The 15228-nt window shown below is 32.1% G+C and overlaps 1 protein-coding gene across 1 annotated transcript; it reads right to left on the reverse strand.

Moving 5' to 3' along the window:
* Positions 1-6813: 6813 nt before the first annotated feature.
* On the reverse strand, positions 6814-9782 carry LOC145597641 (short-chain dehydrogenase TIC 32 A, chloroplastic-like). The gene is made up of 8 exons (XM_081653853.1): positions 9365-9782; positions 8875-9106; positions 8687-8766; positions 8407-8563; positions 8050-8131; positions 7683-7770; positions 7464-7510; positions 6814-7348 (listed from the first exon to the last, which is right to left on the reverse strand). Exons 1-8 carry the CDS (start codon positions 9486-9488, stop codon positions 7160-7162), a joined length of 999 nt encoding a protein of 332 aa, XP_081509979.1. The 5' UTR covers positions 9489-9782; the 3' UTR covers positions 6814-7159.
* Positions 9783-15228: the final 5446 nt, after the last annotated feature.

Raw genomic sequence — 15228 nt, forward strand, 5'->3', positions numbered from 1 at the left:
GTAAGGAGATGGACATGTCTGTGAAACAGGGCTCACCCCCCATCATCATTAGATAACTACCACTTCATTTATAAGACAAACCAAAGTGGACGACTACTAAGGTGGAAGGTAGCCTGTTACATTACTCATACTAAAAGATAGAGTATGTATAATCTATTAACACAAAAACAAATAAAAACAAGCTTAATTTTGTTAAGGTAGTACTAGTATAAGGTTGGTTTATAGTGGAGATGTCAAATCTTGCTAAAAGGCAACATATTAAAGCACTCCACGACAAATTCGATCAATAATAAGCTCTTCAACTTAAGGGGTCTAAACGTCTAATTATTTGGACTGTTTCGAACCCTTTCTTTTTTAGGATCATGCTTTAATCTTTTTTCCAGCATTGATCATGCTTTGCCATTTGGCTTGCGTTTCTAATTATGGAGTAGGTACTTCTTATGCTTCGTACTTTTGACAAGTGACAATCGGCTATTCGGCTAGCTAATCACCTATTGCAAATTTGCTACCTCTCTCACCATAAGCTCTAAAAAGGTATGGTAAATGTGTTACCTTGAAGTTTGGGAAGACATGTAGACATCATGTATGATGCACCCAATTGCACTTTACCGAGAGTATCATATTAAGGTTATTTGAAGCTACCCGAGTAAATTAGAGAATAATATTGTGTGCATATAGTTATGGTAAATGTGCTCGAGTAATTAGGTGTATAATGTTGAGTAATTAGGTTTTGATGATTGTAAACTAATGATGATTATCTATCTAACGTGTTTGTTAAGTTGTGCATAGAAAGAACAAGTTATGTTTGGAATAGGATACAAGGAACATAAGCAATGACAAGTATAAATATAAGGAAACTGAGCAATATATGATAAGCAATAGAAGAACAAGAACAATGATGAGTGCTATGGTTGATAAGCATGATGATGGCTAAGGAACCATGAAGGTAACTATGTAAATAGGTGTTTGCATATGTTAGCTTCATGAGGTAAGTACACTATGCATACATGAGTCGTATATGTGTAGGAGTATTTACATAAACTTTAAGTTTAATTAGTTCTCTCACTTGAAGTTGTTTATGACAAACAAACTTCAATCTAATGTTTCTCTTAAGTGTTTATGTGAAGACAGGAACTGACTTAGGTGAAGTCAATGGGTTGGAACATAGAAGACTTCAAGAGGAACAAGAGAGAATGAATAAACCTAAAGCAGGTTCTCCCACAAGAACTAAACTACGAAGGAACCTGAAGGTATTCTCTAACAAGATCCAAAAGGAACTTTCGGTAGGCTTTCCCACGAGAGTCGGAGCATGTTCCCTAACAGGTACATGAAGAGTTCCCTAACAGGAACTTAGTTCTCTAACAAGAACTATCGAAGTTCCCTAACAGGAACATGAAGACAGCAAGTTCCAATAGGAACTTGGCTTGCGGTTCCAGAAGTGGAACGTTGCCCCGAGAACTAGAATACATCAATACTACAAGATTCCAGAACAAGAGTTTCAAAGAAACAACATGAAGACGGAGAAATCGAAGTATATCGCTCTAGGATTCATGTAAGTATGTTGGACATAAAAGTCAGTCTGGAACAAGTCTAAAGAACCAAGGTGAACTCATGATAGTCAATGAAATTAGAGTTACTGACTTGTCAGGAACTCAGAGACTGTCAGAGTTCCAAAACCTAATTGGAACTTACGTATGCACGTCGTTAAAGGTCGCAGGTCGAATTTAATGATTATATATTTATCTACCACGTGCGTATCTTTTAAGGATTTGGTTTTACAGAATAAAGATATTTATTTTCTAATAAATCCTTGTGGAAAAAGATAAGTTATTTTTGGAAAATATTTTCAGCAAAATAAGTTTTAAATAAAATCTAATTTTATGGCAAGTATATCTTTTGAAAAAGATATGGTAATTATATCTTTTGTAAAAAGATATGGTAAGATATATTAGTATATTTGGAAAATATATGATCTAGATAAAATCAGATTTTATGGTAATTATATCTTATTATTATTGACTTAATATATTCTTGACAAAAGATATAATTATGGAAAACTTATCTTTGGAAAATATCTTTTATTTCTATCTTTTAATAAAACTTATCTTTTACGAAAAGAATGATTCGAGTGTACTATAAATATGCTCATATGTATTCATTCAAAGTCGAGGTTGACAAAGTGCAGTGGTCGTGCTTAATGGTTTCATCCTTCACCACGAAGCTAAGTCAAACCTCCAGGTCGAAGTTCCAGTCAGGTTTGGTTTCAGTTCGTCCAGATAGTTCCAGATCAGATCTTGAGTGTTCAGCATATTAGTTTTATCTCTTTATTCATTGGTATGTATTTAGAGTTATTCATTGAGATCTTGTAATTGGGAAAAAGGGTTTTGAGTGTTTTATGTATTGGGGTGTGAGAGTTTGTGAGGATTCTCGTTATAATTGTATTGTAAGAGTGCAATGTGTGAGCTTCAAGGTGAAGCCGATTGAGCTTCTAGTGAGAGGCCGAGTGGGTAGTACTTTGGTAGTACGAGTGAATCTAAGTGTGGGACTTAGATTGGGTAGGATAGGGTCTTATCGAGTAGCAAGTTTCCGAGTAGGAACTTGTGAGTAAAGGTCTGTGCATAATAGGTTGTAACTTGGTGTTTGCCCTATTATAGTGAAGTGGTTTGTGTTTAAAATCCCTAAGGTAGGGTCGAGGTTTTACTTCCAATTGGGCCCTGGATGGTTTCCTCGTAAAATCCGCTTTGCATTGTCTAAGTTCCTAACAGCAATCAGTTTTATATTCCGCGAAAAGTAGGCACTAGGAACATACTACAATTCACCCCCCCTCTTGTAGTATATCATCCGAAATAACATATAATAGATCTTGTAACCAATTATGAGTACCTAATAAGGTTATCAGCAATGTAGGGTGCTGATTGTACATACATTGCAAATGTTCACAATCAAATTAAAGTTTGCATAAAAAAATGTGAAATAGAAAAGATATTGTAGAAAGACGACTAAGAATATTTTGAGATATATAAATTATAATACATTTTAGGAAAATTTGTTAATTACTATCTCAAAAAAGGGGTCTTTATGAATTACTACCCCTAAAAAAAAAATTGTTAATTACTACCTTAAAACTGATTAATTTTAGCAACTACTACCTTTTTTACTAATTAGCATACTTAAGCTCGTAATGATATTATTATTCATCTAATTACTAATTAGTAGCTCTTAAACCTTAATTAATTAGGTAAACCCTAGCACCACCTTCCCACCACCATTGCACCACCTCCAGCGGCCCCCCTTTGGCCCTTTAACACATCCGATAGCTCCTCCACCATGAAACCCACTCCCCGCACTCAATCCCCCACCACGAAACTCACCCTCCCTTTCCCCCACCACAAGATCCACCCTATTCTTGTTCCCCCCACCACGATTAATTACCACCTCGATTCTGCTTCCCCAACACACAATTCCCACCCCCTTTTACGATACCCCCATCCCCTACCCGCGGCGGCCCTGACCCCCTACCCCTCGCCAGAAATCCTTGCTCAACTATCCCTAATCTTCCTATATCCCATTCCCCCCTAATCACCACCCTAGGGTTTCAATTTTAAGGCTTTAGGGTTTTAATTTTGGAACATTAGGGTGGTGATTAAAGGGGGGAAGGGGGTGGAGGAGGCTTAGGGAGGGCTTAATAGAGTTCTCTAGCAAGGGGGAGGGGACTAGGGTGGCTAGTGGGTGGGGAGGAGGGATTTTTTTGAGGGTTGGAGGATTGTTGGGGGGTTTAGAGGTGGTGCAATGGGTGGTTTAGAGGTGGGGTGTATGCCGGGGCGAGGGTAGGCTGCCGGAGATGGTGGGGATAGAGTAAGGGGGCTGCCGGAGGTGGTTTAGTGGTGGTTTAGAGGTGGTGTTAGGGTTTATTTAGTTAATCATGCCTTAAAAGTAACTAATTATAAATTAGCCGGATAATGATATCATTAGTAGATTAAATCACCTAATTAGAGGCTGATTAGGGAAAAGGGTAGCAATTTATACAATTCATCAGTTTTAGGGTAGTAATTAACAACTTTTTTTTTACGGGTAGTAATTCACAAAGACCCCTTTTTTGAGGTAGTAATTAACAAATTTTCCTACATTTTATACAAATACTACATATGTAATGGATGGAATTAGGTTATGCAAAGATTATTGTATAAATGATCCAACTATTTTACTAATATGACAATTTTTTAAACAATTAACTAAGATATGAAGACAATATAATGTGACAAGACAACTAATTTATGAGAATGGATATACATATATAAACCATTAAATGAGGTCAAAATCAATAGTAGGCAACCAGGCATGCATAGGCGCTTTGAATGACATTAACCCTTGGAGAATGTAGCTTTACTCATTTGTCAATCTCATCTTGTCGGTGAAAAAACATTGACCACGTAAAAACAAAATAAAGGAAGAAACTAAACCCAACAAATTGATTATTCTAAACTAAGATAATATGAAGTAGAATAATTGCATTAAGGTCAAACATTACATTCAAAGATTTGATTTTGATGCTAACCCTAACAAATTATATAAGAATAATAATACTCCTAAACTAGACTACTACTACTATATAATACAATTATACAATTGGTTGGCACCACAATTCATTAATCTCATCATATTATTGGACCAATAGCTATCTAATTACAAAATAATTAATATAAACTGCCTCAAAAATCGTAAAAATACCTCATAAGTCAATTCAAAGATAATACGTGTGGAAAAATGATCACCAAATTATAGCAAACGACAAAGAAATACTTGCTTGGTTTGCATGTCTTTTTCTAAAAGTAAAGAACAAATAATTAAAAGATGCGCTTTGGTGAAATTAAATTGGTCCATAACCTATATATATGACCTAAGATGTTCATTTACTACGTATAGTGCAAGCTAGATATATATAGGTAGCTAGTACTTGGTACAATTTCAAGTTGAATATGACTTGAGGAGCAAGATAGTAGTATACCTAGAGAGTAGAGAACCACGATTTTATTGCTAGTTAGCCTTTGATAGTGACAACTAATTAAACATCTTACGAGTATTAAAGAATAAATTCATGGTCATTTAGATGGTACTTTTTTCTCCATTATTTCGAATAATGTGAGATTTGTTTGTGTGTGTTGTCTCTTTTACGCGCCTAGCTAGAGGCTATAGTTTTTGCTCTGTTTTCTCATATGAGCGTATGACTTATGAGGTAAGATATTGAATTGTGTTAGTTGTAACTTGTAAGTGTGGCTTTAAATCTTACTTAATTAGTATGATGATTATTTTGTTATAATTCTCGTTATGCAAAAAGTTGCTTAAGAGCATAAGTACAACTAAAAACTCCATTTTAGCTCAAATAGTTGAATATTGTGCATTGATCGGGAATTGTTTTGCATGATCAAGTGGTATGATTAGTTCAAAGAATTCTAAAAGTTGAATGCCACTCTTTTTAGCGAGTGTGTTGTAGAGTCTTATATGTATTTTGAATTATGGATATAGCAGGTTATTTTTCACGATCTAACCGCAAATTAAAATATTAGCGATCTTCAAATTAATCACATGCATATGCATAGACATAAATTAGTATATTTTGTTGAAAGATGATAATGATCGAGTAAAATTGTTGACAATAACCACACTATAAGGCTATAAGGTAAAACTTATCATCAACTAAAATGCGTACAATGCAAGAATAAAGGGTATACAACTAAGGGACGGAGCAAATATACATGTAAGAAAAAGGGTACACTACTATGGAACGGAGCAAATATATATAGAGTAACATGCATATTTCCAATAATTCCTTTTTGTAGTATTAACTGTGTGTGAACCGTTACAAATCAAATATGCGATAATATGTGTAGAATCATTGTTGGTCACGGCACAAACTTTACCAATGAGTCGTAACTCATTAGATTGTCTAGCTCTTGAGCTTTTGATCGATCTCGTGTGTATTATTTGTAGCTGAATTTGAGAAAGATCTCCGATTATCTCAAACAACTGTATAGTACAGTTATCATTGATCAATCAACTAACCAATTTGTCTTCTTCATCTTCTTGTTAAACAAATCCTTTTTGGACCAGAACACAGGTCCTATTATTGCACACCAAATACAGAACCGAAAATATTAAAAATGTAACACCCACATGTCATTGGCCATTGACTAATTCCCGCTAAGTACCTGTATTTTTATCATCATTACTGCAATTATTATATTATCAATGTTATTAATTTCATCTTATTTTTTCTAGATATATAATCAAATTTTCCTAACAAGCTCTAATCCCATTTTGTACCTTATTATTCATCACAATTATTACTCGTAGTTGTTAATAAAAAAGAATTTATGCACTTAGGGTCGTCTTTAGTCAATGTACGTACGTTACTCTGCCCGGTGATAGTGTAATTAGAACTACTTATACACGAAAACTAAATTTAAATGCGAGTGATTTATTATTTATTAATCTTTTCTAAATCCACTTATCAATGATTTATGAAGTACTCCGGCCGGAATAAGTATCATGATAAAAGTGAGGACATTGACCAATTCAATCAACTATAGCTTTTTTGTATTTAAATCCAAGTTGTATATATTTCCTCTCAAAAGGGACGGGTTACACATGAATTGAGCACATAAACAACATAGAAAGGCAAAATACAGTACATCAACTTAAAAGAAAGCAAAGCCCCACAAAATATATGATGGTCACATACATTTATAATATACAATTATACATAGTATTATTAAACAATGTATTTCTCCAAAAAGAACTTTAAAGTACAATGATAATTTTATGTACTAAAACTGCTTTGTATATATGAAGCTGGATTGAAGAAGCAAGATTGCTTTATAATTACAAGCTAAGGTACAACTTTTTATAATCATCAAACTATGATCTTCCATAAACAAAGATTTATATCCTTGCAACTCCACTTCTAACTACTACTACTTCTAGTAAATATTTATATTTTTTTTATGAAATAAGTACACTAAATATAGTATCAATATCATATATCTTAAACTACTCAAACTTTTTTCTAATTCCTAGTGATATTTATATTAAAATTATACATGTAGAAGTATATATAATATACATGACTAATTTGCTAATTAATTCATAATGATAGTGATATTTATAGGTGAAAAACTAATTTAGGACTTTCAGATGCCGCCATGGTTTCAGACACGTTCCATAGTCTTTCGGCCTCAAATGAGTTCGACCCAAGCTTTGAAGGGGACGCTTCGTTACAATCTGCAAAGTATTTTCCAGAAATGTTTTCAAGTCTAGGGTGTGTTGCAACGTAACATGTAGTTGCTGCGGCCTGTAGACATACACGTAAAATACTGTTAAGTATGTTTTATAATATATAAACAGTACAAAATTAGCGGATTTTACTCGTAAATATATAGTTAAGACTAAATAAGAAGGTGAAGTACCTGAGGAATAGTTTTTAGGAGCTTTGACGCCAAGAAAAACACCAAATCTGCAAGTAATAAATACATGTATATCATTAAATTATGCTGTATGTATTTGTATATAATGACCTTGACTTTATATTCACGTCATAGTATTATTAAGTGCTCGTAATAATGATGTGATCAATTTATTTATGTAAAAATAACGGAGTAAAGTAATTATAGGTGAATTGAAATTACCTGTGATAACCCCTTCACGGTCTCTAGTGAGTCTAGTCCTCACAATTCCGGGATGAACACAGTTCACTGTAACATTTGCGTTCATTTGCTGCATAATATTGCAATTTTTAATTATTAGAAACTAATTAACACTTTACTTAATCTAATAAAATAAAAAAAAATCAACCAAAACATGTTTAATAACTTGGTAGGGCTTTTTGTTATGTTTGATTTGGTGAAAAACTTCTTCTCTAGAAGAAACTACGGAAATATAAAGATGTACTCATAAATCATAACCAAATAAGTTATCATCATGTCGATTATTACTCCCAACCAAACATGCTCTATCGTAGTATACATTAAAAGGCAGGGAATGAAAATAACCTACCTTGAGTTTATGAGCAAGCTCTTTGGTATGAAGTACGTTGGCAAGCTTAGAGAGAGCATACGCACGTGTCGCATCATACTCACTGCAATTCAATCCAAATAAACAAATCAATTTTAATTTTTTAAAAATATAGACAAACTCTTAACCAAACTCAGAACTACTAAAACTTGTATTTTCATTAAAAAAAACAAATTAATCTTCTCCAACCAATTAAAATTTGGTCAAAGCTAGCTAATCCCTATAAATTTATGAAATTAATATAGTCAAAACAAAAAAAATAATCAAAGGTGGCAAAAAAATAATACGGAGTACTAGTACTAATTAAGATTAAGGAAAAATTATAATCAGAGTAGAAACCTTTTGTTTTTAGTTATGAGGTCGAGGTAAGGAATCATATCGCCGGTAAACCAGCTGTGAATACTTGATGACACGTTTACTATTCTCCCTTGGATTCCTGTTTCTTCCGCCGTTTCCACCATTTTTTTCACCAACAGTTTTGTTAACAGAAAATGACCTGTATTTTTTTAATAATACCACTTTGATTAATTATATATATATACATAATATTTTCTTAATATAATTCTGTACATAATAACTACATACATCACATGCAATACTATAGTTTTCTGTTACTTACCTAAATAATTAGTTGCGAAGGTCATCTCTATTCCATCTTCTGAGATTCCATGCCCATGCGAAAACTTCCCCGCATTATTTCTGTTTTCATTCACATATATATACATACGTTAGTATAATACTCATTTGTCGGGTTTTAATATAAGTACGTATTACACTATCAACGTGACAACTAATAGTGGATCTTACATGAGGAGGTTAAGTGGCAGTTGGAGGGACTCGAACTCACGAACAAACTTTCTAACGGAAGATTGAGAGCTAAGATCAAGTGACATAACGACCACCTTAGCTTGAGGACACTCGGCTAAAATCCGACTCTTAGTATCTTCAGCGGTCTTGTAGCTTCGAGCGGGAAGTACAAGCCGAGCCCCTCTTTTAGCCAACACTCGTGCCGTTTCAGCCCCTATCCCCGACGTTGCACCTATAATTCAAAAATCATGGACCACAACACCCAAATAATAAGAAGCCAAACAAAATATAACAAAAATGAATTAGCGTGAAATCGAAGCTTTAATGATTGCCTAATCATAAAAAAAATTTCCTACTACATATATTAGTTGTGTCATATGTACTATATATAATATAATCATGCGTCAATGATGAATCATCCTTGTTGTGCATGTTACTTTTGTATTAAACTTAACATAACAAATTAAATTAAATTAAATTAAATTATTACCAGTGATGATGGCGGTGATGTGGCTGAGATCACGACGGTTCTCGGTTACATCCTCCGCCGTAGACTTCGACCCGTACCCGCTCGCCCCGGCCGCCCCAATCAAGTACTTCAAAGCCTCCAACATTCTTTCTCGTATCTTTTATTTAGTTGACAAAAAAACGTAGTTAAAAATAAAAATAAAAATAAAAGTTGGTTCTATCCGCCAACTACTCGCGTTAATTCTTTGACGTGGATAGATAGATAAGGTAAATAGTGTTAGACATATGAGATATCGGAAAATATAGTAAGGTTTGTCTAATTTAATTTCCGTCGGTAAATGCGCGAATTGTTGTAGTGATATAACGAGAAATGGAAACCAGAGAATAGAGAGAAAGTTTAGGAGAGAGAAAATAGTGAGTGGTTAAAGATAGGAGGATGATGATGGGAATGGAAAAGTTGAGGAGTGGAAGGAGGGATTTTATAATGGTACTTTGCTGTTGGTGGTGCGGGGGAATCAAATTTTTAGGAGAGAGAAAGTATGAAAAAATAAAATTAAAGGGGATTACATATTTGTCATGGATTGATTAGGATAAAAAATTATTGCATGATTGGTTATTATTGTTTGATTAGTAGATTATTAATAATTTTAGCTTTTACTATTTTTTTTAACTATATCCACGGAGGAATTTTCGATTTTTACTTTACCAATTAATTTGTTGTCAGTATTTTGTCTACTTGGGAATAATTTTTTAAATATAGAATGTAATTAACTAAGAATTTCGTGATATAGTATATCTTATACCAAATCGAAATTTTAAATAGGTCAATTCAACTCAATTTAACAGGATAAACACCTTGACTTCTTGAAAGTTGTAAATTTATCGATAGAATGTTATTCTCATCTGTGGATATAAAAAAAAATAAAAATTTATTTCCGCACTGTAAATTAGTTCATCTACAAATCTTAAGGTGGTGAGATACAATTATACAGACATTTATCAATTACAAAGTGGTCAACTAGGGAATAGTATATGTGTATAAAACTAAGGTAACTAACTGTATGTACAATTATGTTGTACACCTCTGGGAATAATGTTTTGTTTAGAAGGTTCTGATACAATGTACTCATATTTTAAAAAAAAAAATGGAATGATTACGTAACTAATAACTACAATCAAAGTATCAAACTAATGAACGAAACTAATTACACAGGTTCTATGAATTTACTGACTGTTGATCCAAAATTTTGCATGATGATAATATACTTTTTAATACTCACTGTTTGAGATCAAAGTTGGATCCGGCCCTCGTGTGTTATGTTTTTGGTTGGGATGCTGTCATACAATGCTGGTATGTATATGTTTTTTTTTTTTTTTTTTTTTTTTTGAAAGAAGGTATGTATAGGTTTTAATTTTATACTTCATATAAAATCATATTAATACATGATCATATCTTTTTCCTGTGATAAAAGAAAAATCCTTTACGATTCTTAATTTGATTATTCTCAATTTTTATTTTCCATAAATAAATAGATCCTTCAATTCACTATATCCAATTGATATGAAAATATCTAGAATGATTTCCTAAAAATGAAAATAATTGATCACCATTATTGTGTTTTTATCCAAGTCCCTGATTTTGGAGATACATATATCAAATCTTTGATATATATATATTTCGAAGATAAATCTTTGATATTTTTATTACATTATAGAAATCAATACTTATCCATGTATTATTGTAATTTGGCACGAGTAGGGGTGCTTATCGAGCGTGTCGATCAGGAGCTGAGGGGTGCTCGACTCAGCTCGAAAACTTTTTACATGTGCTCAGCTCGTGCTCGCTAAAGTTTCGAGCAAATAAAACTTGCTTGACTCGTGCTCGTTAAAGTTTCAAATCGAGTCGAGTAGCTCACAATCTGCTCGTTAAAATTTTGGTCCTTCTACTATTATATGCTTTTATTTTATTTTTTTTCAATTTATATTGTTTTCCTTATTATATATAGATATTGTTAAAAATTTACTCTTTCATTCTTAATGATATAAATTAAGGCTTAATAAGTGTCAAATTTGTTTAAAAATAGTAACTTTGTTTGCAAATTCTATATTAATAATATATTATCGAGATGCTCCCAAGCTTATCGAGTCGAGTTAGAGCTTGCTCAATTTGTGCTCGTTAACATCTCGAGTCGGGTCGAATTCGAGTCGAGTTTTGACCGAGCGTTGACTGAGTCGAGTACGAGTTGCTCACGAGCTGCTCAACTCAATTAGCACCACTAGGCGCGAGTTATAATTAAGGTAAGATGAAAGCACATAGGCCGGATTAATTGTATATATGTATAATTTAAGTAATTTCAAAGTGTGTTTAGCAAGATCGACAATGTTGAATACATAAAAAGGTACTCCGTATTATATCAATTGTTTTGTTGGGTAGTAACACTTTTAACATTATTAAGGACTTAACAGATTAATGAGAGTATTAAAAGAAAACAAATTACTCAAATTAAAACTTTTTGTTTGTACACTTCTTGGCTTTTGAAGAATTCATTCAAATTATTTTAACCTTACTTTTTAACTTTTTATGAGAATTTTGACTTTGTAAACATTTAACTAACAAAAATATTTTTAACAATTGAGTCTCATATAATCAATTAAAAACAGGGTATGTATCATAAGACATCCAAGACATATCAAAATGTGTTTACCTACAGTCTGCACTATGTTATAATAAAAATAAAGCGCATGGCATATACTCACTCTATTCCCTAAATGTTTGTCTCGTTCTCATTTTTTATTTTTGTTTGAGAGTTAAGGTGCAGTCCCCATGGCCATATATATATGGTATAAAGCAATTTTTAATGGATAACCTTCTATGAAAAATTGAGCAAACAAATAGGGACAGAGAGAGTAATAATGTATTTGATATGAACACGCCATCTAAATAAAGTGTTTTGCAAACCTAAGAAACAAGTGAATTTTTTTTTTTTTTGAACAAGAAACAAGTGAAAATTAAACATGAAATAAGCCAGAGTTTAAAGATTTTAAATCCTACTTGCAAGATTACTCGTTCAATGTATACTTTGTAACAACATAATGTAAAAAGGGGTACATTCACTAGTAACAGTCAGTAACACTAGTCCCTGACTCCCTGCTTGTACACAAATATCCGACAATTAATGGAAAATTATGCATACAATTAAACAAAGTAACCAACAAGCAATAACTGTATAAGGCGGTTTGTTGCATGACATGGTGAAGACAAGTAGACAACCAATTTTCCTATTGCAAAGTAATCCCATCCATAAATGAACTGCCATAACTTACTCCTAGGAAAGTTTGGAAGAAGACTACTCACAGAATTAATTGCTCCATCTCCTCTTTTATTTAATGTTACTTTATTATGTTTATTAAATACGATGACTTTGGTATATGTACATTTAATAATTAATTAAATATACGGAGTAACTATTTTTATTCCCAAACAAGAATTAAGATTGTTAGTTGAAAACTTGAAATCAGAACAGTGAACAGGTCCCCATTGACTAGGTGAAATTAAAAGGGAGAGTTAAAACTTTTTTTTTTTTAAGGAAAGGGAGAGTTAAAACTTTATTACTCTTACGTACTCCGTATTTATTTATCATATTGATAAAAGGAGGGTTATTTCAATTAAGGATTTTACTAACGAATGCCTTCGAGATGTTAGATAAAATTTAAAATACTTTCTAAAGTAGTTTTCCTTCAGTCTTTTTTTGTTTGCACCATGAGTCCACTTTATATGAGAGCTTTTTAAGTCAAATGGTGCAAAAAATAAGAGAAAGAGGGAGTATAAATTTAAAAATGCATGCCAAAATCACGCGTTAATTTTAATTCAATATTTCTATTTTTAGTTTTCTAATCCCACACCCCACAACGGCGTTGGATAGATTTTGCCTTCAATTAATTTTTCCTTTTTTTTTTTACATTTTGAATTTCAGTATGCATTTTTAACCATAAATCAAGTTCTTAATATATATGATATGAATAAATTTTTTTTTTTAAAAAAAACTAATTTTCTAGATACGTCAAGTCGAAGAAAACAAGGTCTCAAATGATTTGATTTTGATGTTTAGAATTACAATATACTCGTAATAGCGGATTTTTCGTAATTTTTATATTTGAAGGCTTATAAAATTGATCATAAAATTCAAAGCATAAAGAGTTAAAAGGAATTAAAGGATTAATTAATAGGTAATGCTAATAAGCATTTAATATACTTCATTTTTTAGTAATGTACTCCCTCTGTCCCTGAAAGAATGACCCATTTGGGTTGATTTCGCGGGTATTAAGAAAGTTAAATAAAAAATACTCCCTCCGTCCCAAAAAAACCGACTCATTTGGGTTAATTACGCGGGTATTAAGGAAGTTAAGTAAAAAGAAGTAAAAGTATATTGGAAAGATAAATTTACATGGGGTTTGTAAAAAAATAGAGAGAGAAAGTAATAAAATAACATGGAAAATCAAATTTTTATATGGAAAAGCTAATTTTGCACAAATATTGTAGCAAATTGGTGGGTGTTTTAATGCAAATGGGTCATTCTTTTTGGGACAAAGTTTTGGCCAAATGATGAGTCGTTCTTTTTGGGACGGAGGGAGTATAAAAGTACATTGAAAAAATAAATTTACTTGGGTTTGTAAAAAAGTAGAGAGATATAATAATAAAAGTGTATGGAAAAACAAAATTTTATATGGGGAAGCTAGTTTTGCACAAATATTGTTGTAAATTGGTGGGTATTTTAATGTTAATGAGTCATTCTTTTTGAGACTAAAATTAGGCCAAATGGGTTGTTCTTTCGGGAACGGAGGAAGTATCGACAATTTACGAATAAGTCGATGTAATAAATGTTTTTTTATTGTCTATTTTTTTTCATTTTTAGCTTCTTATCTGTAGCCCTAAGCACTGCATGTATTTATGTAAAAAAAATTAAAAATTAATTTATTAGTACAATTAATAAAAAGAGAGAGAGAGAAAAAGATGGTCAAGTGGTATTGCACGTGAGGGCTAAATATTGGGGCAGTGATGAGTCAAAACGAAGGCCTCGAATCTTTAAACTTTAAAGATGTAGTAAATGTAAAAGTATTTCTTGGGATTAAATGTCAATATTTATATGACGGTCAATCATACATTAGTTTTTGATGTTCAAACTTCAAACTTGAACCTACTTCTTCTTTCTTTTTTCTTTTAACATTTCTCCTTGTTTCACTCTTCATGTTGGGAGAATGGGGGCTTGACATTACGTTACATTACATAATCATGCAATTACTTAATGTACTACGTACATTAGTTTACTACATACGACGCCGTCTATCAAGTATGAACGGTATAGTAGTATTTTTGTTGTACTTTTAATCAAAAACAAACTATTTATATTCAGATTTGTGTAATTATCGTACTATGTAACCATATATAAGAACAAATATTTTATATAAAAAAATGTATAAATATGATAATTAAATTAAATGGATAGATGAGCTAGTATAGTTTGATTAATGTCAATAATTAATAGTTATGGTTTGTTAACTTCTTTTTGCTTTTAAATGTTTGTCCCTTAATTTTTTCACAATTTTAAGGATTGATTGGGTTGCATGAAGTGTATATTTAAGTAGCTAAAAAACAATAACAATTTGTTTTGCCAAGCATATATGATTGTAAATAACTATTAATTTGTAAAACATCAACCAATGAGGCATTCTTTGGTCTTGCTATTGGGCAAAGAATGAAAGTTTATTACTACCTCCGTTTCGTATTAGTTGCAACTTTGGAATATTATATATCTCACAAATAGTACCCCAAAGTTGCAACTAATACGAAACGGAGGTAGTATATAGTCTAAACCTTGACCTTCCTAC

Source organism: Chenopodium album, chromosome 20 (assembly GCF_948465745.1).
Source record: "Chenopodium album chromosome 20, dcCheAlbu1.1, whole genome shotgun sequence".
Taxonomy (NCBI): Eukaryota; Viridiplantae; Streptophyta; class Magnoliopsida; order Caryophyllales; family Amaranthaceae; genus Chenopodium; species Chenopodium album.